At 33.7% G+C, this 26,109-nt stretch overlaps 1 protein-coding gene across 1 annotated transcript; it reads right to left on the reverse strand.

The window, feature by feature from the left end:
* LOC149954398 (receptor-type tyrosine-protein phosphatase R-like) lies at positions 1-26,109 on the reverse strand. The gene is made up of 16 exons (XM_090169046.1): positions 25,984-26,109; positions 24,326-24,516; positions 23,265-23,369; positions 22,708-22,899; positions 20,550-20,687; positions 18,652-18,884; positions 15,159-15,236; positions 13,529-13,628; positions 13,390-13,468; positions 10,597-10,673; positions 10,144-10,281; positions 9,398-9,511; positions 3,059-3,222; positions 2,433-2,546; positions 1,297-1,382; positions 1-939 (listed from the first exon to the last, which is right to left on the reverse strand). The coding sequence occupies exons 1-16, from the start codon at positions 26,087-26,089 to the stop codon at positions 884-886; spliced, it is 1,971 nt and encodes a 656-aa protein (XP_090025172.1). The 5' UTR covers positions 26,090-26,109; the 3' UTR covers positions 1-883.

Consider the following 26,109-nt stretch of genomic DNA (forward strand, 5'->3'; position numbering starts at 1 on the left):
ATTAGTTTGATAAACAATGTAGCCATGAAAATGCAGGGATCACTGCATTTCCATTTTTTTTGTGCATGTGCCCCTAATGTTGGATAGCTGCATTGTTTATGAAGACTATACAGCTCAATTCCACAACAGTGCTTATTTGGCTAGATTTTTATTTAAGCGTAGTTGTAAATATCAGCATTTGTATACCATATGTCTAGAAAATAAAATAAGTTGTTTAAAGCAATAAATTTAAAGTGCAGTGTATACCATTTGAGCTTTCACTTCAAAATGGAATGTATAAATGTGGAATTAATTTATATACTAAAAATATATTAAAAAGAGGGGTACTTATCGCAATACCATTGTTGGATTTGTTACAGGAATATTAATTCACTCAGATAATTTATGACTAAAGTGATTTTGAGCCTAAGTTGACTGATATATTTAATACGATTTAGTTAAATTTAATCCCGCAGAATTATCAACGAAAATGAAATGATTTTCATAGTATTGGTACTAAAACAGAAGAAACACCAATGGAATATTAAACAAAACTTACAAGGATAAATTCATTAAGGTGTACAGTCTTTAAACAATTTATGTAAAAAGTAAAATTTTACATTTTCATCTAATTAAGAATAGACAGAAGTTTGTTGAATAACATACTACCATAAATATTAAAATTGAGAGATACTGGTAGCTGATGTTGAATTTATTCTATGATTTAACAATCATAATGAATAGTGACAAGCCAGTATAATATAAAACACGCAATAGTTCAAGGTATATAAACACAGTTTTCTTTGACAGTGTAAATGTGTAAAAGTTAAGTGAAAATGATGAAACTGCAAGAGATCATGATATACAGCACATTGACAAAAACATTCAACAACTTGTTGAAACATCACAGAAAATTAGGAATTGTTTTCTTGAGAGCTCTTACGACGGTGCTACCAGAGACTGAAAAAGACACCATTTGCAATGTTGGCTTTCTTAAAAACAGCAATTACAGGGAAGGATCTCAACAAGATTTCTGTCAGAAATTTCAATACCATCCCAAATAACAAATTTGACCTGTAACAATTACATCTCTCAAACACACCTCACTCTCAATTCAATTAACCTTAATAGCCATGAAAATTATTCTCTTCACATTTAACAGGAACTATCAAGCTGCTCAACTTATTAACAGTATATCTATCCAAGATACCTCAGCGTTACAAATTTGTCAAATTTCATTTTCATAGCTTATACATATTGCCAGGAGACTTTTTTAAAATGACGATCATCTTGTGGTGGCCTTTCTCATTCACTCACCATTCTGTTCAGGAAGGCTTCTTTCGAATAAACTAAGAGCTTGATGTACAAATTCGTACTGTTCAGCAGTTTGGACCATGCCACCTCTAAATTAATAAAAAAATTCAATAAAACCTTGATGAACTTTATATCATTCTAGTTGAAATTGGTCAAATCCCTAACACAAGATGATAGCAAAGTAGAGTTATACACTAACATAATAACATCCCATACTTAAGCTTCAAACATGATTAAATGTCAATTTTATGTTGCCATATATATTTAGAGAAATCAACAAATTAAATGGCCCTCTAGCTACAAAGTAATTTTCAAATTTTTCTTTTACTTTCCAAACAATATCTCGTCCAACTTCAATAAAAAATGACAGCCATTACAACTAAAACAATGGAAACTAGAAATATCAATTTATTTACAAAATACAGAAAAAAGCTTGTCTTCTACCCACTTCTCCACAGATTAATTTCTCGAAATCATTATCATAAGGCATATGTACCGCACTATGCTAAGTTACTCTTCTTTTACCATTTCAATGTGTAATAGTAATATTTTGACTCTTTGTAAATTTGGAATATTTAACAGAAGCAAAAAATGCAGATTTATAGAATACGGATTTTGATATGCAAAGGGTTGCCCCGCTGACAACAAAAACTATCGGTTATAATGTGACATATATTCAGGATATTATTATGTTTACGTAGTGCAATTCACTTGCTTCGTCCACTTGGTCAAATAAGATAAGGAAAATAATAACAATTTCAACAACAGGCATAATGGCCCGGCCCTCCCATAGCCTAGCTTACTATTAAAGCATATAAAATGAATTTAGAAGGCTCTTATTTACACCCCCCCCCCTGGTCACTATATTATATTTCATAGGTATAATAACTTTGAAAATGCTTGCAAATTTGAAAACCTTGGCAATGACAGTGCTTATTATGGAAAATAGTAAATTTATACCTCAGAAACAAGGCATTATTACACTATGTCTGTATTTCTTTTTGTTGATATCTTAACTTACAATCTATTTTAACAAATGGATTTGGCTCAAACTTTCCAAATCAATAATCCTATTACACATTGATACAGGACTCGTTGTTTCCTAAACTATCAAAGCTAGAGTTAAAATAAGTTCTTACCTATCCAACCTCAGTGAACAAACAATACCAAGGATATCGATCATACTTTCTTCTAGCAACTGCTGAATACCAATACTTGTAGCTATAAAACAACCTGTTCTTCCAATTCCAGCACTGAAAAAGTATAAGTGGATTAGTGATTATTATATATTTTAAAAATAAGGTAAGAAATTAAAGATATTGTCTGGTGCCCAAGTTGGAAAGTTTATTATTTATTTTAAATAAACCCTCAAACTTGTGCACAAGAGAATATCGTATTTTATTTCTTTCCTTTTTAAAATATACTTTGCGCAAGAAAAAAGCTAATTTTAAACTGGCTGGTTAAAAATTTTACAAACTAGAGGTGCGCAAGTCTTTGAAGATTAGAAGTAGTCCTAGTACTCAATCCTTAATATTGCTAAAAAATATCTGAAATTTGACATTTCAAACAACTTCCTTATTGACTTTAATTTTCATAACTATGTAATGCAAAATCTTAAGTCAGATAGATGGTGAATATATGTAATAAAAACAAGCTATATTTTTGGATTTTTTTATCAGAAACAGCTTAACATAACACTACAAAGATTAAATTAAAGCGTATACCACATTGGTTCATAATGCCTTTGTCTATATTAATACCTCACCTGCAGTGAACTATTACTGGTCCTTTAACTGAGCCATTATTGTCATGCCTTAATGCTTCAACCTCCAGGCCCATAGCTAAAAGTTGTTTGGCTGTGATAGGAGTCTTATGATCTGGCCATGCAGTGTACCAGAAATGGAGAACCTGATGAGCTTCTTCCATGTACTAAAAGAAAAAATTATAATTAAGAGAAAACCCTCTGGATATCAACATTAATGTTGATTTAATTGGGCGTTGAGAAAATGAGTTTTATTCAACCTAAAATATCTCCAAGGTCAAATCTTAAAATACAGTTGATTATTATTATTATTCCTAATTTCTTAAAAAATGGTAAAATATTTTCTACAAAACTACATTTGAAATTTAGTAGAGTGGACCCCAAGAAAGCTTCGACTGCTTTGCTTCAATAAGAGAACTAATAGTTTCCAAAGATGCTTGAAACAAAACAAAACTGATCTTTCACTTGTGTTTTTTAAAAAAGCCTGCATAAAATTCCCCAATAGACAAACCTACTTTTTTAATAGGTAAATTGAAAAATAAACTTCTAACAAGCGCTTTGATTTGATTTAATGTAACTAACGCCAATCATCCATAGCTTCTGTTAAATGTGAAATTAGTTGATCCAAGAATCTATATAGGTATACACTTGGAATGTCTAAGGAAGATTTTTATGGGCGTGTCTTAAAGCAGGAAAACTCACGAGAAAAACTCTCGCGCCTCACTACCCTAATTCGACGAAAACTCGCCATTAAGCCTAGTCATGGTTATTATATTATTAGGTTACCTGATTATCTCTTTTAGAACCATACAAATACCTGAAATCAGGTATCACTACACTTCTTTCGCGAAGAACATTATAATTACTTCAAAATATTAAGTACGATAACAAATTGAAGTTTTTAAATCCATTGTTTTAAACCTATTTGTTACCATGACGGCGTATTCTTTTCGCGTCAAACCTCGAGCCAATGAATTTGAAATGCCGTGTTACGTCTTACACTTGACGTAGTTAAGCCCCGCCTTTTTCGTATCACCGTCCCAATGGAACCTTAGACATTCCAAGTGTATACCTCTATAGTTACTTGGTTGATCCACCCTAAACATGTAAGTTCATATTCCCTTTAAAATACAAAACCAATAGCTATAGCTTATAAACTTAGAGATAAGGGATTGAGATTGTTTCAGTACAGTTGATATTATTAAAATTGACAAAGAAAATATAATAAAGGATGATAAAATACGCGAATAAGTAGATAAGTCCATAATTAAAAGGGATAATATAGCTAAATCCTAAACAAATTTGAAGAAAATTAAAAACTTACTAATAACTCGTACCGATAGGTCTTCGAGCAACGCGAAACTCGGATCAAATAGATCTTCGAGTAATAAACTAAATTAAAAATAAATAAAATAGCCAGAAATTCCAACGGTAGACCGGTTTCGTTCTATTTGGAACTCGTCAGTACCGTGCGGGAAATCTGGCTGGCGACTATCAAATCGAAAAGAGAAACTAAGCCTAAACATTAAAAATTTCAAAACGCGTTGCGTATAGCAACGGAAAGCCGAAAAGGGGGGAGTGTGGTGGAGAATAGTATATACGATACTGACGAGTTCCAAATAGAACGAAACCGGTCTACCGTTGGAATTTCTGGCTATTTTATTTATTTTTAATTTAGTTTATTACTCAAAGATCTATTTGATCCGAGTTTCGCGTTGCTCGAAGACCTATCGGTACGAGTTATTAGTAAGTTTTTAATTTTCTTCAAATTTGTTTAGGATTTAGCTATATTATCCCTTTTAATTATGGACTTATCTACTTTTTCGCGTATTTTAGCATCCTTCTCATAGTCCATAGGTGGTTTCTTCTAACTTAACTTAAAGAAAATATAAGCTTGGTTTTTAAAAAAAGCAATATTATGTTTTAATTTAATCTCATGATATTTTAAGGGAATTTGAGACTTTTCCTAAGCAAGATGGCCATTTAGTTTTGCAGTTGTTTTTTTAATCCTTCAAATATATCCAATATAATTTTGACATCAATTAATAGTGACAATTTATAAAAAGATAGATAAGTGAGTTGTTAAAAAGTTGGAAGATAAATGGTATCCTTAAAGAAATGGGGTTGTGGTTTTGCAACAATTTTCCATAGGAATTTGTGTAACAAGTTGAAACAAATGGGTAGTGGTTGTACCCAGATTCAAGTTCCTGAAATAAGTGATTCCCAACATTTGCAATCATTCCTGGTATGAAGGTCTTGCCACCACCCTCCTATGCATTGAATTATAAAAGCCACTCGATGACTTAGGCCTAAGTTATTGGGGTGAAGTGAAGTACAGCGGCCTCATTGAATTTGATATTAATTTTGGTTGCGCCTGATAGACCTTGTCACGTAGATGCCGAGGGTATTTTTTTATTTTGGCCACAAATGATTATTTAATTGTTTAATTTAATTTTTTCAATTTAAAAAATTTGTCATTTTCATTGAATTTTATATTAATTTTGGTTGCGCCTGATAGACCTTGTCACGTAGATGCCGAGGGTATTTTTTATTTTGGCCGCAAATGATTATTTCATTTTTTTATGTAATTTTTAATTTCTAATTTTTGGGCATTTTCACGTGTTTCGTTGTACTTATTTCCGTCGTGTGTTCGCCGACACCACAGTTTCGGTGTCCTAATGAATTCCACGTGATATTCCCTTTTTTTATGAAATCAATTACAGTTTTTGTTCATTTTCTCGGTGTTTTGTATTTTTGGGCCACAAAGTGCTATTCCCGTACTTTATAAAAAATCTATTACAGTTTTTGTTCATTTTCTAGGTGTTTTGTATTTTTGGACCACTTTTTTTCTGGTTGAGATTTATTATACTTGATGCTTAAGGCTTGGTACTGTCCTCTATTTCGCGTTATAGATGGCCCATCGCTTTTTTTAGTATGGGGTTGGGGAGGCGCCGCGCGCCCCCAGCGCTTGAGCGAAGTGAGTGCGCGGCGCCGTCAGCCGCCAATACGGGGAGTTTAGTAACGTCTTTTACGTGTTTTGGAAGTAATTATCTTCGTCGGGTTGTCGCCTACACCGCGTCTTGTTACTGTTTGTTTAGGTTACCACTCTTTGTTTCAGTTATCGTTCGTGTTACTGTTAGTCGACTTAGTTTTGAGTCCGTGTTACTGTTAGTCGACTTAGTTTTGAGTCCGTGTTACTTTCCAGCTAGATAAAATTTAAATAATTTCTACAATTGAAGACCAGGCACTTAGTGAAAGTGATTCTAGTGAAGACCAGGCACTTAGTGAAAGTGATTCTAGTGAAGAATCGACGGACGAAAGCGTGTACGAAGGTTAATTCTTTACGTTATTCGAATTGGATCGCCTATCGCGTAATCCCGCCGAAATGATAGAATGGCTGTAACAAAATTTTTTTTTGGCGAAGGGCGTCGATTGTCCTAAATGCAAGGACTCAATGGAATTGTACAGAGACGATGCAGCGCTTGACCGCTTCGTATGGAGATGTCGCCGGTACAACGCAGTGCCGAAACAGAAAAAGAAAATTCAATGCAACACGAAAGTTTCCGTGCGAAAAGATTCATGGTTTGCGAAATCTCCACTGCTGTTTAGAGATATTTTGATTACTATTTATTTCTTTGCGTTTAATGTACCCCAAACTTTTGCCGCTCAAGAACTGCAAATTGCCAAACGTTCGGTTTCGCGCTGGTACCGAGCTTGTAGAGAGGTGGCTTTCGACGCGGCTATTCTCACCAGCGAAAGTATTGGAAAATATTGTAAATCGGTGGAATAATAACTACTGACTTAATGCAAAGTAATAAATAATTTATTAGTTGAAGTTAATTAAAGTTTCAAGTTATTGGGAATTTTTAAGAATAGCACCTTTTGTTTTTTTGGGTTTTTGTTTATTGTTTTAGGTGTATTATTTGTCAATGATTACAGAAATGCCAAAAGTTTTAAGCGCAATTTATTATTTAGAAAGATATGATAAATATAAAATTGTTACTTACCGCCAATATTTATCTCGGAAAATACATAATATTTCGACATTTTTGTACGTATTGGGTAAGGTAGGACTGATGAAGAATTAGATTTAACGGCAAGATACTACTAAATTTAAAAAAAAGTGGTAAGTGAAATGTTTTTTTTACGGCGAATTCAATTTGTTTTTTTTTATTAATTTTTTTCTAATTGTTAATCTAAAAAAATAAAATTATTTTGCGGAAACATGTTTTTTCAAGAAAATAAGGAAGCCAAAAAATTGGAATCTTGAAAAAATGGGCTTTTTAATGGTACTGCATTATACAAAGCTTTTGGGTAAAGTAGGACTGATGAAGGATAAAGAAAAATGGGAATTATTCTTTGGGCGCAGTTCCTAACGAAAAGTGAAACAGGACTCGTATTGGCGCCTTACGGCGCCGCGCACTTACTTCGCTCGAGCGCTGGGGGCGCGCGGCGCCACCCCAGCCCCATTCTTGCTAATCAAGCTGTGCCATCTATAACGCAACCTAGAGGACAGTACCTAGTATAGTCTCTTGTGGTGCGAATTAAACAAGGGATAGCGACTGAGAGATGAATAGATCACACACGAAGGAGTTTTCCCTCCTTCTATTAACTCCACAAACGGACATCATATCCAGTGAAAACGTACCTAGTATCTAGCGAAATGAAATCGCCGTAAAAAAACACATTTAACTTAGCACTTTCTCCTTCTATTAACTCCACATACGGACATCATATCCAGTGGAAACGTACCTAGTATCTAGCGAATTGAATTCGCCATAAAAAAACACATTTCACTTAGCACTTTTTTTTAAATTTAGTAGTATCTTGCCGTTAAATCTAATTCGTCATCAGTCCTACCTCACCCAATACGTACAAAAATGTCGAAATATTATGTATTTTCCGAGGTAAATATTGGGGGTAAGTAACAATTTTATATTTATCATATCTTTCTAAATAATAAATTGCGCTTAAAACTTTTGGCATTTCTGTAATCCTTGACAAATAATACACCTAAAAAAATAAACAAAAACCAAAAAAAAACAAAAGGTGCTATTCTTAAAAATAGCCAAGTTATTAACGAGCGAGCAACTGGGGCATTACTGTTCAGTTGAACATCTACTGGAGGTCTGCTCTCCTACATAGTTGCCAGCAACGCCTACATTATTTGTTATATACACACCAATCTAACAACACTTCGATTATGCTAAAGTACACCACAATATAACAACAGAAAGGATTGGGGGACCAGGGGCAGTCGTTGAGATCGCCGAATCGAAATTTGGTAAACGGAAGTTCCATCGTGTTGAAGGGCAGTGGGTGTTTGGTGGAGTGGATCGGGAGAGTAAAGCCTTTTTCATGGTGCCTTTCAAAAAGACGGATACCGCAACGCTAATCCCTCTCATCGACACGTGGATTGCGCCAGGAACAACGATATATTCGGATAGTTGGAAAAGTTACGACGCATTAGATTGTGATCCCAATTTCAGGATCTTTGAAGTGAAAGGATTGGGGGACCAGGGGCAGTCGTTGAGATTGACAAATCGAAATTTGGTAAACGGAAGTTCCATCGTGGGCATCGTGTTGAAGGGCAGTGGGTGTTTAGAGGAGTGGATCGGGAGAGTAAAGCCTTTTTCATGGTGCCTGTCAAAAAGAGGGATACCGCAACGCTAATCCCTCTCATCGACACTTGGATTGCGCCGGGAACAACGATATATTCGGATTGTTGGAAAAGTTACGACGCATTAGATTGTGATCCCAATTTCAGGCACTTTAAAGTGAACCATTCGCTACACTTTAAAGATCTTGAAAATGGGACACATACTAATAGTATAGAGGGCCTTTGGGCTCATGCGAAACGGTCTTTGCCACCATCTGGAAGGAGGAAGCATTTTATCCCTGGATATCTCGCCACCGTCAAATGAGTTTCGTCATCTACATGTCAAGTGCTACATTCTCCGCGACAAAAAAATACAAAAACACGGTAATTCCTAAAATTACTAGATTTTTAAAATTAAGTTAATTAATTTAATTATCATTTGCGGCCCAAAAAAAAGAGTTTCGTAATCTAAGCGTCAAGTGCTACATTCTCCAACAAAAAAAACGAAATTACATGAGGCCGCTGTAGTGCAATTTTGCCAGTTATTGTCTTGGTTTTTAGCCTAGGTGATTAATATTAACACCATTCCTGCAAAACCCTGACCTGACTTTATTTTACCAAGGATAACACTACTAAATGAACACTACAAATTTGTATGGATTATCAAAAAATGAATATTGGCATACAAAATACAGGTATTTGCATGAAACCATAAAAATTATAAACCATTGGGAAAAACCTACTTTCAGGTAAAGCTCCCTAATAGTGTATCCATCTCTATGCACCATTTTAGTTACTGTTACTTGAATATCTCCAAACCAATCGCTGTGGACAGGAATATAGGGTTCACATTTAACCTGAAAAAAAGTAAAAAACTTTTAATAACGATGATCGAACAATTTTTAATATAAATTAAATTTGGCCCCCGAAAGCTATATATACTTACCACTATATACTTTTAAAATCTAATAAATAAATATCGCTCCTAGTCTAAACTGAATGAAAGTAAGACAGCTTTTTAATCTAATATTTCTTGCTTATAATTGAAATTAATTTATATTTGTTTTAAAAAAATCAGAGGAAGCATGTTAGATTTAAAAATTTTCATCACTTGGATTAAGAAATTCTTTAATCAAGTTAGATAATTATTTCAACCAAGACAATTCAGCTTTAGAATGTAGTGGTTTATTCGAAGAGCTCTAAACTCCCTCTGACATATAGAAATCATTAAATAAAAACATTGACATCAGTCTACTCTTTCACTCTCACAAGATAACAGTGCGACTATCCCGAATCAAATAAATTTTAATCGAAACTTAGAAAAAGTCTAATTATTGTCTAATTTATTTAACTATTATGGCAAAAATTTTATTATTTGTACATTTATTGGCCCAATTTTTTAAATATTTTGCCCCAAACAGTACTTTAATTGTCATTATAAAATAAAAACCATTCAAAATAAAAAGTAAAATTGTAAAAATTGATTTACCTTATTTTTTTCTTTAAGTTTAGTAATCATTATAATTATAGGAGCCTTGTTATACCACACCATCTTCCAAAAGTCATCGACAGTGTGAGCCATTGGACCTTGAGTAGCTACAAATGCTTTAGGCTCACCATCATACCCCTGCAAAATATACATCACAAATGTTGACAATAGACAACCAAGTTTTAGTTCTGGAGGTATTCCAGCTTAAATTATCATGCCAACACCACCCAACTCAGATTTTGATGAAATAGTTTTATTAATTTTTGTGATTGGGGCAACAGATTTAGAAGAAACGACTAATTTTTGGTTACACCATAACCTCTCAAAACCCATTTTTGGACACTTTCACCAGTTCACCAAATTTCATAAAAATTTGCGAGTTGAGTGGTTTTTGGCGGGTTGATTTGACCTGGAATGTCTCTCCTCTATTTTATCATTTTATTTTTAACTTACTCTTATATAGTTAGCATTTATGTACTGATCCAAAGCATCATCATTGGAATTTCCCAACGTAACTCTGGTTGATTCATCTACAAAATCATGATAAAACCAAAATAAATAGCAGAAAAGTATTAAAATTGTTAATTCCACTTAGGGTCACCACTGAATAGTCAAGATGGCACCCTCTTCACAGAAAAATATAGCATACATTTTGGAGGAGTACCGTCAGTCAGAGTGAAGGGGAAGACTGAAGGAAGCAGAGTAGAAACAGAGTCAACTAGATTATGCAAAACTTATCCGCGCTTACTTTCTCCAATTTTATTTTCAAACTTTTAAGGATGCCAACGATTAAAGGTTGAGTGCGCCCTGAGATATCTCAGTGTGGTTATTGCAACTGAGCTGTAACACATCAGCCAGGGTTGTTTATTTTTGGTAATTTAAAAAAAAAATAAATTAGATTTTTAATAATTTTTGTGTGTGTTTTTGTCTGGAGAATTTGGTTGATAATTAGAGGCCAGCAGTAACGAAAACTAGATTTCAAATTGATTTTAATTTCCAATTAAAAACTAAATTGACATTGACAGAGAAGGCTACATTGTTAATTTGGTCATGGTTTTATTTCTTTAGAAATGTTATGCTGCATAGCAAACTACTGCAATTTTTGATTTTATGATTTTTCCTTTACTGCATAATAAATAAGTGCGCAATTTATCAGTCAAGAGCATGCATGGGCTTTGTATAATCTAAGTGGCTATGGTAGATAATAAATTCTACATGTACCAATACCATAAAACTTTGGCATCTGCACTTTTATTTTGATGCAAGAAAAAATGGTAATAAAAAAGTAACCATAGAGTTTGTGTGATTTTCTATCTTTTCACTTGTAGTTATAAGCCCATAATTTTATGTTGTTTCCCCACTTTGTTCAAATGCTGCACATAATAATGGTATTTGGGTGTTTTATATCTTCCTCACTAGTCAATCCATTTTCAAATAAACAATTTTCTTTTAAATTATAAGGGTTTCAATTTTAAAATTTCCACGCATTGATCAATATTTAAAAATTTCAGGAGTTATAATTGACAAATCTGCACAGGCCATATTATAGAGAAAATCACGAGGGCAGCATTACGGTGTTTGAAATCCGACAGATGGCGGTAATATGGGGAAAGTAAGAAGCAGGAATTTTCAAAAATTAAATTTTGTTACACCCTAAGCATTAAAATATCAATGTAATTAAGAAAATATAACAAAGTACTTTATCACTTAAAACACTTAATTGTGGCATCAAGGTTAATGTCTTTAGAGGGTCTACTAGAGACCAGATTGATTTGACCCTTCTCTTGTAAAACAGGGCTATATTGAATTTCACTGAGGTTTTTAGTAAAATTTTCATTTTTTTCTTTAAATAATGGTGTCAGGCTTTCATTTTCTTTACTTATCACTGAGCTCAGGGGTGTTTGGCGTTTGCAAGTATTTAGGCTTTTTACTAAATCAGAAACTACTGGCTTTAATCCTGTAGGTGCAGAGACACATTTGGCTTTCTTTATCACGGGAATGCCATCAAATTGTGAAGGAATAGCTTCTGGTGAAAGCCGTTTTCTAGAAGCAGGTGTTATCACATTGTAACAGATCCGGTTGCCGGATGGCGTCCGGATCCGTTACAGTGAACCCTCCTATTTTTTATAAACTATTTTTTAGTTATATTTTCGCTATCAGTCGCTAGAGAGATAGCAGTCTAGCGTGGGCAGTATAAATGTCCAGCGCCACACGATTTCATTGTCTCTTTCTCCTTGTCCCGCCCGGATATGGTTGCCAGTGAGGATTCCGGGTCAACATTTTGTCTGCCCTCGTTGGTATGTTTTTAATCTTTGCCCCAAGAACTCCCTTCTGTATTATAAAGATTTCCCCTAGATATATTATGGCTGAACGAGGTAGTTCCGATGACATTGTAAGTGTAATTATTTTTCTGAATATTAAACCGGTTTTTGACTGAATCAACTCGTGATTTTCACTTATAAGACTGGCTTAGCCCGAACCCTAACTTGTAACCGCTTACCCTAATCGTGTTACAGCCTTAATGGGATACGATTTGGGAAGGCGAAACAGTTACAACATAATCGCTTAATAGGAAATGCTTACTACAAATACACTGATTTCCGTCTAAGTTCAAGGTAACTGGTTTATTTTCATTACGAATCTTCTCTAAAATTGCTTCTTCCCATTTCCGTCAAAGTTTTTCATTTTGAAGAAATTAGTGAAAACTAACTTTTAGTCGACAATCAATTTTTAATCAAACAATAAGGAACCATGGTGGAATTAAATAAAAGCAGACAATTCTTTCAGGTCAATAGCATAACATGTGTATTAGGTTGATGTATTAAAATGTTTAAAAAATCACACGCCACCGTTTAAATGCAGCAGTTGACTAGCAAGCTGACGTCACACAGGTGGTTTTTTTTTCATATTACCGACATTTGGTGGTTATCAAATGCAGAAGCTAAGACCCAGATTTAAAAAAAATTGACTTATTATATGGCCTGTATTACAGACAGCTATGGCACAAGCTGCCATTTTGGAAAAAAAAAAGATGATTGTCCACTGAGAGATTATTTCTATGGATGATGCAAAGAAAATAGAATAGCTCACTGTTGAAAAAAAATTGCAAGATAAGCCACAATTTTAAGTTCATATTAAAGCGTGGTGTATCTACTTCAAATTATGAAACACGCTTTAGGTGGAGGATTTTTTTTATAATCGCTCTATTGTTAAATATTAGACTAGTACTATTAACTGTAAACTTACTTGGTAAAATAGTTTTATAACGATTTTTTGTACCACATCCAGCAATTTCAACCTTTTCTGGATGATTCATAGGAATCTCCTAAAGAATAGATTTAAAAATATAATAGAGATTAAAAAAAACTAAATTAAGAGTACTTACCCAAAACTCAGTGTGCAACGCTTTTACATCTTTCAAACAATTTCTCAATTGTCGTCTGGTCATTCTGTTACCAGCTGACATAAGAATTTCCTTTGCAGTGCTTAAATTCGAATAGAAAATTGTACAACAAATAGAAAAAAAAATTAAAAAAATTGCATTGGTGTTATAACAATATGAAAGTTTTGCTTAGACTGAAATCTTATATAAAATATTTGATTCTGATAACAGGTACAAATTAAAAAATGGTGATATACTAAATATATAAATAGAAGAATAACTTGCTAGAACAAATGGGCTAAATGGACAAATTCAGTTCAAAAAAATTTGAATATTACAATATTTTTTCAGTTTTGTTTCTAGGCGAAGAGCCTATGCACTATCCTAATTTCACTGGTTATTACAATATCAACTTTCATTAGTTCTATTAATCTAAAGTAAAATTTTTTATTGCTAATTTTCCCATCCCCCCCCCCCTAAAAAGACGAGTTTTGGTAATCCCGATCATTCCCCCCTCCAGGTCTTTAAGAGCTTTCAAGTACACCACCTGGCGTTTCTAGCGGTAAAATTTTAATAAACATGGACTAAGAAATTGTTATGTGGATTGTCTTGACGATAAATAACGGTGGTCAAAACAGTCATGAAAACGTTACGTTTAATAAGAACTGGTTTAAATTATATTTACAATACAAACAAGGGCAATGTAAGATACTTGTAAGAGACTAGTATAAGTAACAACCATTATGAAGCGCGGGAAACATCGTTGGTGTAGTAGTCGGGCGAACATAATACCTCCTCTGCAGCTGTTTATATACCCGTGATCAGCGACTGTAGTGCCACCCTGCGACCGCAACGAGTAACAAAAACGTATACAAACTATGCTCAGAAGTAAAGGAGCTGTGCGTTAGTATGAGAAAGTTAATATAGTAGGTTTTTCCAACAGAAATTTACTTCGCAAGGTATTTTTTACAATCCGTGTCGCAAACACACCAATTTTATATTAAATCGAATTTTTTTAAATAAATAGTCAAAATGTCGAGTAAAGAGGTATTTACGCAGTGTAATATGTTTATAATGAACAAGCCTAAACTAAAACATAAATCAGTGGGATGTAATTTAGTTAAATTCTCTGTAAAAACACAAGAAAAGCCAAAGGAATTTGACAATATTGCCAATACCTGTTAAACCTTAGAAAAAAAAGGACAGTGGTTACTCAGTGCTATCTAATCATTTACAAAATAAGCTACAATAACGATCGTGCTACAATCAGCCAGCAAAGTCCATTTCTTTGGTATGGTATGGTAAGCCTCAGTTTGCAAATGACGTTTCACCGTTCACGCGATTTTGTTTTTTAAGATATCGCTTTGTCCCTCACTAGATGGCCAACGAATCTACCTGTGATACCTCGGGTTTATCTTTTCCTCTCTCAGGTGGTCCAAAATTTGTAAACGCTTCGATTTTCACCGTCCCCGGTCTCTATTGCAAAATGCCCCCAAAGAAAAAGCGCTCGCTGATAATTTCGGTTTGTATTTCTGATAATATCACACGAATTAATAATACTAAAATTAAATTAGATGAGATAAGAAAATGCATGGTAATTATTGCTTCAGGATGTAAATAAAACTGTGATTACCATTCTTTTCTGTGAGAATTGTGAATGTTTTCCTGAGACCTATTTAAGTCCAAAGTCAGTGATGCATTTGATCCTCTTCTAAAATTAGAATTTATATTATAAATTAACACAAAATATTTTTAGTTATTAATAGTAAACCCAAATGCAACCTAACTCCCTATAGGTATTCCTATAATCCATTTGTTTTGAAGAAAAACTTGTTTACAAGAGAAAACGATTTGGGCCATTCCATATGGTTTCAGCCAATCATGCCACCATTGGTGGTGTGATTTTTAAGAAAATTGGTAGTCTTATTCCTTTGGTCAGTAAGGATTTTTAATTAAAAAAAAATTATTTTGTTACAGAATATTAATAAAGACCAATGGTTGCATGATTGGCTGAAACCATATGGAATGGCCTATTTACTGGGATAAGTTACCAGGAAGTGTAAATGCTATGCTAAATTTTTTGTTTGTCACAAACCTCACTTTTGTTTTACTGTAAAGCTATTGTTAACTTAAAAAATTTCCTTTTTAGTATGATAATTTTGGGTAGATGTGCGGCTTAATGGCTCATGGAAATTATGTTGTCACTACCTATATACATTTAGAAACCAGTCAATTTTTCATGTGCCATTGGGTGTTGTTTTTCTTCCTATCCTGTCCTATGCAGCTGTGGTCTGGTGGCCAAGAGTTACTTTAAGGACTGTGCAGTTTGATCTCTGCACTCTACAAAGGCTGGCTTGTGCGGGCATTACAGGAGCCATGAGAACAGCCCAAAGCGCTTCTCTGGAAATTCTCCTGAATATGCTTCCTCTCCACCTTTTTATTGAGGAACCAGCCTTTTTAGGTGCCTATAGGCTTAACCAAAATGGCTGGTGGAAGGCTAATTCAAGAATGCCATCCACGAAAATGGTGTTAACTAATTAATTTAATTTTTAAAGGACTTAACTAATTTATTGTTTTAATTATTTGCCTTGTTACCTACAAGCTTTGTATATTTTACCGGGACCCCCTTGAAAATCAGCTTTGCTGAAGGGGATATCCCTTAATAAAGACCAAATTATTATTAATTAGTTGGTTACATAATATTTTTAAGTTGGTTTTTAGATGTTTCCCTAGTAGGATTTAAGTTGCTTTTAAGTAGTTAAGTGTAAATGTTGATTCTGGTTTAGTTGGAAATAAGTTGATTAATAAAGAGGATTTAAGTTATTTTTAAGTAGGCATTTGTCCCAAATACAAACTGAAAACCAAGTTGAAAAACAAGTTGTCCTAAGTGGTTTTTAGCCAACTTATTTTTTGGTAAGGGCGGGATATTTCCAATCAGATGCCGATTCTGAAAATGGGTTCTGATATGATGGTTATTAAACTTCACTTTAGTAAACCTTTTGATGTCAACTTCCCTAGCCGTACGGAGTTGAGTAACTTGACCCTCGGTACCAGAGAAGAGATCGTCCGGTTCACTGATGGGTCTAAGACCCAATATGGCACTGGTGCGGGGATGTATTGCCTTACTAATAATTTTGGCTTTTATGAAAGCCTAGGGATACACACTAGTGTATTCCAGGCGGAAATTTTTGCCATTTGCTCCTGTGTTGCTTACTGTTTACATCAGGGGTATCATGGGAAGGTTATCCAGATTTATTCGGATAGCTAGGCCGCTCTTAGAGCTCTCAGCCAGTATAGTATTCTTTCTAAACTGGTTTTTAGCTGCTTAGATCTCCTCTGTGCTCTTAGGTTGCACAAAAAAGTTCAACTTTGTTGGGTACCTGGGCATAAGGGGCATCTTGGGAACGAAAGGGCCAACGCCTTGGCCAAGGAAGGTGAGAGGGCTGGGTTCATTGAGCCAGAACCTGCACTCCCCATCTCCCGGGGACTTGTACGCGGCTTGATCTCTAAGTTTATGTCAGATCGACAACTCAGACAATGGTCTGAGATTGAGGGTAGCTGCGATTACTATGCAGCCCAGAGGTTCGAGCATTTGGGTATGCATCGGTTGGAGCCGCATGACGTCCCTAACATCACGCCCTTACCAAAAAATAAGTTGGCTAAAAACCACTTACGACAACTTGTATTTCAACTTGGTTTTCAGTTTGTATTTGGGACAAATGCCTACTAAAAATAACTTAAATCGTCTTTATTAATCAACTTATTTCCAACTAAACCAGAATCAACTTTTACATTTAACTACTTAAAACCAACTTAAAAATAATATGTAACTTCCTGACTACTAAAAACCAACTAATTACAAACTTAGCAAAAGAAGTATTTTCCTACCAACTGAATAACAACTTATTACCCCTTCAACTAGTAACTTGAAATATGCTGACAACTTGAGCTTACTTAATACCAAGTTAATATCAACTAATAATGTGTATACAAACTAAATACAAACTGAAATCCAACTTGATTTTTGGTAAGGGCGACCAGGCAGATTTTAAGCTTTGTGTCAGCAATAGGACTTATTTAAGTCACCCAGTTTGGGGATGCACAATGGACCTTAGGTCGAAGTGTTTGGCTTGCCACCCCACTCAATAATAATAATAATAATCTTCCAATGTGACTTTTTTAATTTAAATCTATTTTTAAAGCTACAGTTTATACCCTTACCAAAAAATAAGTTGGATTTCAGTTTGTATTTAGTTGATATTGAGTTGGTATTAAGTAGGCTCAAGTTGTCAGCATATTTCAAATTACTATTAAAGGGGTAATAAGTTGTTATTCAGTTGGCAGGAAAATACTGCTTTTGCTAAGTTTATAAATAGTTGGTTTTTAGTAGTCAGGAAATTACATAATATTTTTAAGTTGGTTTTTAGATGTTTCCCTAGTAGGATTTAAGTTGCTTTTAAGTAGTTAAGTGTAAATGTTGATTCTGGTTTAGTTGGAAATAAGTTGATTAATAAAGAGGATTTAAGTTATTTTTAAGTAGGCATTTGTCCCAAATACAAACTGAAAACCAAGTTGAAAAACAAGTTGTCCTAAGTGGTTTTTAGTCAACTTATTTTTTGGTAAGGGTATGCTGTGATCTTTATATCCAAAATTAAGGTACTTGACAATAATAAAAGTGATGCATTTTTTAAGAAAGTGATGATATGTAAATGTATTAGGAACACTAATTTTTTTTTAAATGTCAGAATGCAAGCGAGGAAGATCAGTAATGATATGCTAAATCATTAAGTAAAAGGTATTGGCCATGACAAAAAAATTTAAGGTGCCAGGATATTAAAGTAGAACCAACTTAGTTACAAAAATTACTTCAGGTTATAGTTAAGAGATTAAAAAAAAATTGAGTTTCCCTGGCAGTATATTGTTTAAAGTTTAGAAACACTCTTGCATGGCTTGAGTGAATTTAAAATGCACCACGCAAAATACTTTAGAGAAATGAATAGTAAAGGCACCACTACGAGTTGCTACTTTATAATAACTACCACTTAATAATGGATATGGTTTAGATCTTCTAATTAGGGGGACCTTATGATCCTATTGTAAAAGAAAACTAAATTAGTACTAAATACCTTTCCAAAAGACCTTTAGCTTTAACTTTTAGTGGACTTCTAACAGGACTTTGACTATGTTCAGATTCTGTTTCAGTTAAATAGCTATCTCTATTATCAGGTTGAACCATATCAGCATTTTTAACTCGCGGTTTCATGATTGGTTGATACACAATATGGCGAATATCATTCACAGGAATTGTCGAAGAGAACTTGGATTTCTTGTGAAGTTCTCTTCGATAACAAAAGAATACCTAAACAGAAAAATTAAACATAAGTATAATAATTAACACTTAAGAAACGCTATGGTGTAGCTTAAAATAGTAATGTTAAACAGATTTCTACTTCTATAGATAAGATGGCATATGAGACGCTAATATTAGAGAGAGGTTACTTGCTCCATTTAGTGTCGGACATTGCACAATGAACCTCTGGTTGAAGTCTACGAATGGGCACATCTCTTGCCCTTCTCCCCATTCAATAATAATAATAATACTTGCTCAAATTCATTTAGACAAATCTTCTAAAGATAAATATACTAAACGAGTTTCAATAATTTTGGACGCATTGGCAAAGCGACCAATTTTGGGCCTCCCAGTTAGATGCTGAAAAAAGCTAACGTTTTATATCCTTAAACATTGATGTTAAAGCTAACGTTTCATACCCTCAAACGTTGAAGTTAAGGCTAACGTTTCATACCCTCAAACATTGAAGTTAAAGCTAACGTTTCATACCCTCAAACATTTAAGCTAGCTAAGGCTATACTAACCCTGGTCCCTCAAGGCTAAATGGTACCCTAAAATTTTATTATTTTTACTCGAACTTATTAACGCGAAAGAGTGTTAATTACAGATTCAAATTCTATTTGTTCTTGAATGGACCATAGTGGATTATTGATTTGTGGGCCATAGACAAATCCAAAAAGTTCTAAAATGCAAATTCCTAGCTGTTATATTGGTTTATCATAAAATATACACCATTTCAGGTATCATTTGAAAGGTTTCATTGCAATTAGCAATGGATTTAAGGGATTTTTTTTCTAATTACCAAATTTAAGGAAATTACTACTAAGCCAATGGAAATTTAAAATTTAAATATTTATTAATGAATTAGTATGTACTTCACTAACAATTGACCAATTTTCGAAATACGCATACAATGCTGGTCTTTCCCAAAAAGGCAAAAATGTCACAAAGTGGAAAATCACCTATACAGCTAAACCTTCATTTCCACTTGTAACAGAGCATTCATAATTGTTTTACAAGCAAAAACAATATCATTATTACATGCGCTTATGGAAACATTACACCTTTTCTGGTTTGAAAAGAACCCCACGCTATACTATATTTTATTTTTATGAGTAGTGATAAACTAGGTTATAAAATAGGTTTCTTTATGACAATTTTTTTTGACAAAACATTAATTATGATAATACGAAATACCCAGAGTGACCAATTTCAACTCCAAAATGTATAATTACGATTTAGTCTTGAATATCCACTAAGATTTAGGAAGCATCCATTTGAATTAAAAATTTAAGATATTTCTTTACTAACTCAAAAACGAGAAAAAATAAGAAATATGAAATGAGAAGGCCCCCCCTAGCTCCACAGAGCTTCCGCAGTCATGTGGTCCTCGGTGGATGCACGAGTAGTTGGACATTTGAATAGTTAGGCGATAAAGCAGATGAGAATCGAATTTTGACATCATACCTCTGTAATCTATGAAGTCTGCTAATTTTTTAAAGTAATTGGTGTCAAAAATTAAATGCAACAAGTAATGTGCAAAGTATAAGATCACAAAATCCTTAGAAGGGTCAACAGATGAAAGCAGCTTTTTTTTTTCCTTCAAATATTAACGTTTTGTGCTAGATAAATTTAAATTTATATCAGCTAGATATTAAATATTTAAATTGTTACCATTAAAAGTGAGACGGCAAAAACTGCCAGAAGGCTGGAAGAGATGATTAGAGGAAACTGCCAAGATGACCAAATCTGATTTCTTAACAAGTTCCATATCTTTACATCTTTATGACTTGATCTTAACTTCACAGTTGGCTAACAAAAAAAAATAGTTTTCCATTATAGTTTCAAAATAATTATTTCCTTCCAATGGAACTTCCAGATGTATGTCAATATACAGGGTGTTAACTAAAATGGACCACGGCAAATATCACAATATGTGTTTTAGCAACGATTTTGAAATTATAGAGTGTTATAGAGGGCTGAGGAGGTCAACCGACTATGGGAATTTCAATGACCTTGAACCATGTCTTCAAGGTCATTCAAAAATTATCCTGAGAACCGTAAGAGTTACGAAGTAGGTTCCAACTAGAAAAGTGTTCACCATCACATTTTATGGCTAACTATCTCAAACCTGATCTCATTTGAGAAATAGGAAGTCAAGATCAAAGACAAGTAGCCCTAAAATGAATTGCATCAGAGACCAGGTTGAAAGGCTAATAACCTAAAAGATTTTGCGTTTGCGATGCTTACGTAACATTTGCATTAAATAAAATTGGTCCTAGAAAGTGTAATAACATTTTTATTTAACTATTTTAATTTAAAATAAGTTAGATACATAACGAACGCATTGAAATAAATAATAAGTTATTGAAGATAATTGTAAAAACTGTTAGAAAACTCCGGCCACCGTTGGAGACTACGCCAACTTGAGCACTTGTAACTATCGACTTCAATGTGTTCTCAAACATTTCTACAGTCACCTCGCGAAATACACGTACTATTATTTCACGTAGAATCACAACGTTCTGTACTGGTTTGTAGTATACTTTGTCCTTAATAAAACCCCACAGACGTAGGTGAAATGTTCATGCAGCAACTTGTGCGTTATTACCATTCTTGTAATAAACTCGAACCATTTTCATTTTATCTTGGGAAGAATACATTTCTGATTATTGCGAATGCCTAACCTTATTGGTTTTTTAACAACCATTCAACATAAAAACCTAATTCTGTTAGGCCTAAGTGACTTTTGAAATTTTATTTTTAAGTTGTTGCCATGGCGACTGTGCTACAGGGTAACAAGCGTGAGAAAATGAGAGTGTAAATGCGGTCGGACCAATTTTATGTAATGGAAATTGCACATAAACATCGCAAACACAAAACCTTTAGATTATTAGCCTTTCAACCTAGTCTCTGACACAATTTATTTTAGGGCTACTTGTCTTGGATCTCGACTTGCTATTTCGCAAATCAGATCAGGTCAAATCTAGTTATCCATAAAATGTGACTGGGAACACTTTGCTAATTGGAACCAACTTCGTAACGCTTACGGTTCTCAAGAAAATTTTCGAATGACCTTAAAGACATGGTTCAAGGTCATTGAAATTTTCATAGTCGGTTGACCTCCTGAGCACTCTATAACACCCTAAAATTTCAAAACCGTAGCTAAAACACATTTTGAGATATTCGCCCTGGTCCATTTTTTAGCTAACACCCTGTATAATATTGGAATAATAATGCCAGGTGAATTATATCAGTTTACTAAATTGATTAGTATAAGAGGACTAACCCTATGCATAAAAACTAAACAATTAGGCCTCACTCAAAATAAAGACCATTGTTGCATAGTAAAATTTTTCATTTTACAATGAAACTGTGGTCTTTATTTTACTAAACAATTAAAAATTAAGACCAATGTTGCATAGTAAAATTAAATTTACTATGCAACAGTGGTCTTTTTTTAATAATTGTTTAGTAAATTGATGCCTCTAATATTCGCCTGCCATTTGTTAGGTATTTAAAATATTTTTAACACGATAACTCTTAAAATATAATTGAGTAATGAATTACAACAATATTTAAAATATATTTCAATACTTTTTAATCAAATTTAATAGCATATACATAAATATATTTTTGTAGCCTAACGCAGTTATTTTATTTCTTCCTAAAAATATTTGCCTCGCAGGCAAGGGACTAATTAAAAATTTCTCAAGCATCATGTACTAATTTCTTGAAAACAAAATTCAGGGTGACTTGTATGATTCATACAATGTAATATGTACAAATTGTACAAGTCAAACTGAGTTTTTTTTATAAATCTGAAAATTACCTGTTTTGTTCCTTCAGGTTCTATCTTCAAAACACTGACTGGATAAATGTCCATTTCAAGTTGGATTCGGGACACAACACGCACTACTTCAGTCGCTGGAAGGAGGACTGCCAACTCGTCTTTAACCCGATTGTCTTCTAAATCATTTACCATCACATAGACAAAGTAAAACTCCACAAATCCCTCGTCAGGCTTTAAAAAAAGATATTGATAATTTGTGTCAGTATTAATTATTAAGAAATAGCCAACTAGTATGAAGTTTTCCGACACAGATTGATTTCTGAGTAAAATGTTAGATTTCAGTCTTTAGTAACATATTTAATGAGTCCGTTTGATATGGGGGAAGAAACACATTGATCATTTAGACCTGAAACTACTAATTAAAACTAAAATTTGTTTATCATATCCCTTACAGCTTAGCCAAAAAACATGCATTGAAATTTAATGTTTTCTCTGTATAATTTTTTTTTGGTTTATGAAAATTGCAATAATTTATTTTAATTTGCAAAACAGCACCCCCTTCTATATGAACATGGAGTCAAGAAATCAAACCTTACTTTGATTTTACCGAGTCCGATATTCTTCAGAGGTAAATCCAACTGTTTCATAAATGACTTTTTCAATTTTTCAATTAATTCATTATCTACATTCCTACTTAAAATCTAGATAAAAGGAAAAATAATCAATAATTAATATAAGCAAAAACAAACATCGAGATTAATCTTCAACACTGCTTGGATTTGTTGTGCAAAATATTTAACTAAGATTAGGATACGTTTCAGTTCATTTCTCTCTTCGTGGTTTTTTTTTTAATTTTAACATTTGGGTTTAATCTGGTGACAGGGTTTGGTGACAATGTGTATAAAATCACTAATCATTGGATTGTTACTTTTTGAGATGTCATACAAATTTAACTAATCAAACCAAACATGTTTGATAGGAATTGGTTGTTTTTCCAAGTGCTGGACTGACAATAATGAATTTGGTTGTTAGTACATAGTATGAGTTTTCATTTATGGGCCAAGAGACGCCATCATAACAAATGGCTGTTCAACATCTACAATAAAATTTAAACTGTAAAATAACTGAATGTATAAAAAAATCCTCGAGGTCCCTTGGAGACACAATTACTAAATTGGTTTCCAGGCCTGAGTTGGGTCTGGCTCGTATTCAATTGGCAATCGGAAAATTTTGCTGTCTCGAGAGACAGGGCAGTTTGTATCAATCCGGGAGCAGTGGCGTAGCGTGGGCCATTGTCGCCCGGGGTGGAATCATAATTCCAAGGAGGATAGTAAGAGAGGCGAATTCGAAGGGATGAACGCGCCAAAATCATCCTTGCAAAAAGGGGCAATTTTGCCGCCCTCCTAATGGTGGCGCCCGGGCGGTCCGCCCCCCCCTCGCTACGCCACTTTCTGGGAGGGAGCAACAGAGTCAATGGAAAACGTGAATCCATCGCAGGGTTGCTCCTTTCTCCCCATTGGAATACATTTTGTTTCTTGGGCCACCCGAGACCGCTCAAGAGCAGCCCAATGTAAAACGCTATTAGTCATATAAGTTATAGAAATAAATAAAATAAGAATTGAAATATTCTTATGTAATTTGGTAAGGGACTACTTACAATTGCTACTTTATAAAAAGGAGGAATGAGGTCTGTAATTAAATAATGTTGATTTGGCACTTTGACTTCAGAACTATTTATTTTCTCTAGATCTCCAGAATAGGCCATATTGGAGCGTTGCAGCTCTTTCCCTGTAACACCCAGTCTTACATCTTGCTCCCTTTGATCAACATTTAGCACAGGACTACATTCTTTTAAATAAAAAAATTGTTGATAAACTTCTTACCAATAAGATTTACTGAGTTTTTGAACTAAATTTTATATAGTAGGAGTGAACAAATAACACTTCTTCATTTAGAGATAAAATGTAAAATATTTTTATTGAGTGAGGAACTGTACAAAGGGGGGGGGGGGATATAATTAGGCACTGGAAGTGAAAAAAAGCTGGAAGGAAAATAGGTTGGGGCTGTCAGTCTTTGCTAAATACATATACAAAATAATGAAAAATCATAGATTTAAAATTTTTTCTACCTAAAAATCATGCTTTAAAGTTCTTAAATGTAATGAACTTTAAAAAAAAAATGGTTTATTGCTTTTAAGTTTATTTGGATACGTGAAAAAATTGTGAAATAAAATTTTTAATACAACGAGAAACCTTGGAACCGCAACATACAATTTACCAGAGTCAGAGATACCGCATAATGCCTAAAATGTACACATAAACACAACAAAGGAGCAACACAATAGAATGAATCAATCCAGAGCTTTGCTTCACATGTTCACTATGCTACAATGTCCAATTTATTGGTAGTGAAGAACTTCCAAGATTGTTATGCATATTATATTACATTTTGATGATTTCTTTTTTCTCAATTTCTCCCAAACTAGAGGTCATTCCCTAAAACTTTTCAAGCCCCGAGTTTGTTCCAGACAGCGCCAAGATCACTTTTGGTCAAGTGTCATCAATGATTGGAACTCTCTTCACCAAGCAATTATTTCTATCCCCAATCGCCACACTTTTCGAAACCACGTATCTTCCCTTTCGGGTTATATAGATTACCCTCAAAATTTACTCAACTTGTATGTATTGATGGTCAAACAAAAGCCCGTCCTCATTTTTCTAGGCTCACTGAGCAGATGTTAAATAAATAAATAAATTAATAAATAATGCACTTCTTATGGTAAAATAGCCTTTTTAGATGTATTTCATGGTATAAAAGCCAAGTCAAAGGTTGAGGAAGGCTACTACTACCAATCTCATTGTAGTTCTAAAGTTCTTAAGTATTTTATTCTGACTGCTGTCACCCTTATAGTCCATGGATCAGTTTAACAAAATGGTAATACTTAAAACGGGCATGTATTTGGTTTTACTATCATTTCCGTACCCTATTTATTGTTACTCAATTTACTGAAAATACCAAAATGTTACTAATCTGGGTACTCTGCATATTTGCGAATAAATAAATGTAGCGTATACATCATACAAAATTAAGTACATACATAATGCCTAAAAAACTAATTGTCAAATAAATCTTTAAGACAACTTAAACCTAGCCATAGTTGTTTGGAAAAAATGGGATATACAATTTCAAATTCATAACAAGGGGCATTTTAAAAATAGCCAAATGATCAATGAACCATAGACTAGGTTTACTAAATGTAAGAAAAAAATTATGCATTGCAGAATTCAAAAATTTAGATAATACAAAGCTCTTTACTTGATATTTGCCCACAACTGAGTAAAACTATAATTACAATTTCTTTAGTAAAATATTTATTTATAACATTTGGTGTTAGCGTCCTTAAAGTACCAACAGCCGCCATGCGTAAAAGTATGCAAACAA

Source organism: Leiobunum rupestre, chromosome 3, assembly GCF_980474605.1.
Source record: "Leiobunum rupestre chromosome 3, qqLeiRupe1.1.hap1, whole genome shotgun sequence".
NCBI lineage: Eukaryota > Metazoa > Arthropoda > Arachnida > Opiliones > Sclerosomatidae > Leiobunum > Leiobunum rupestre.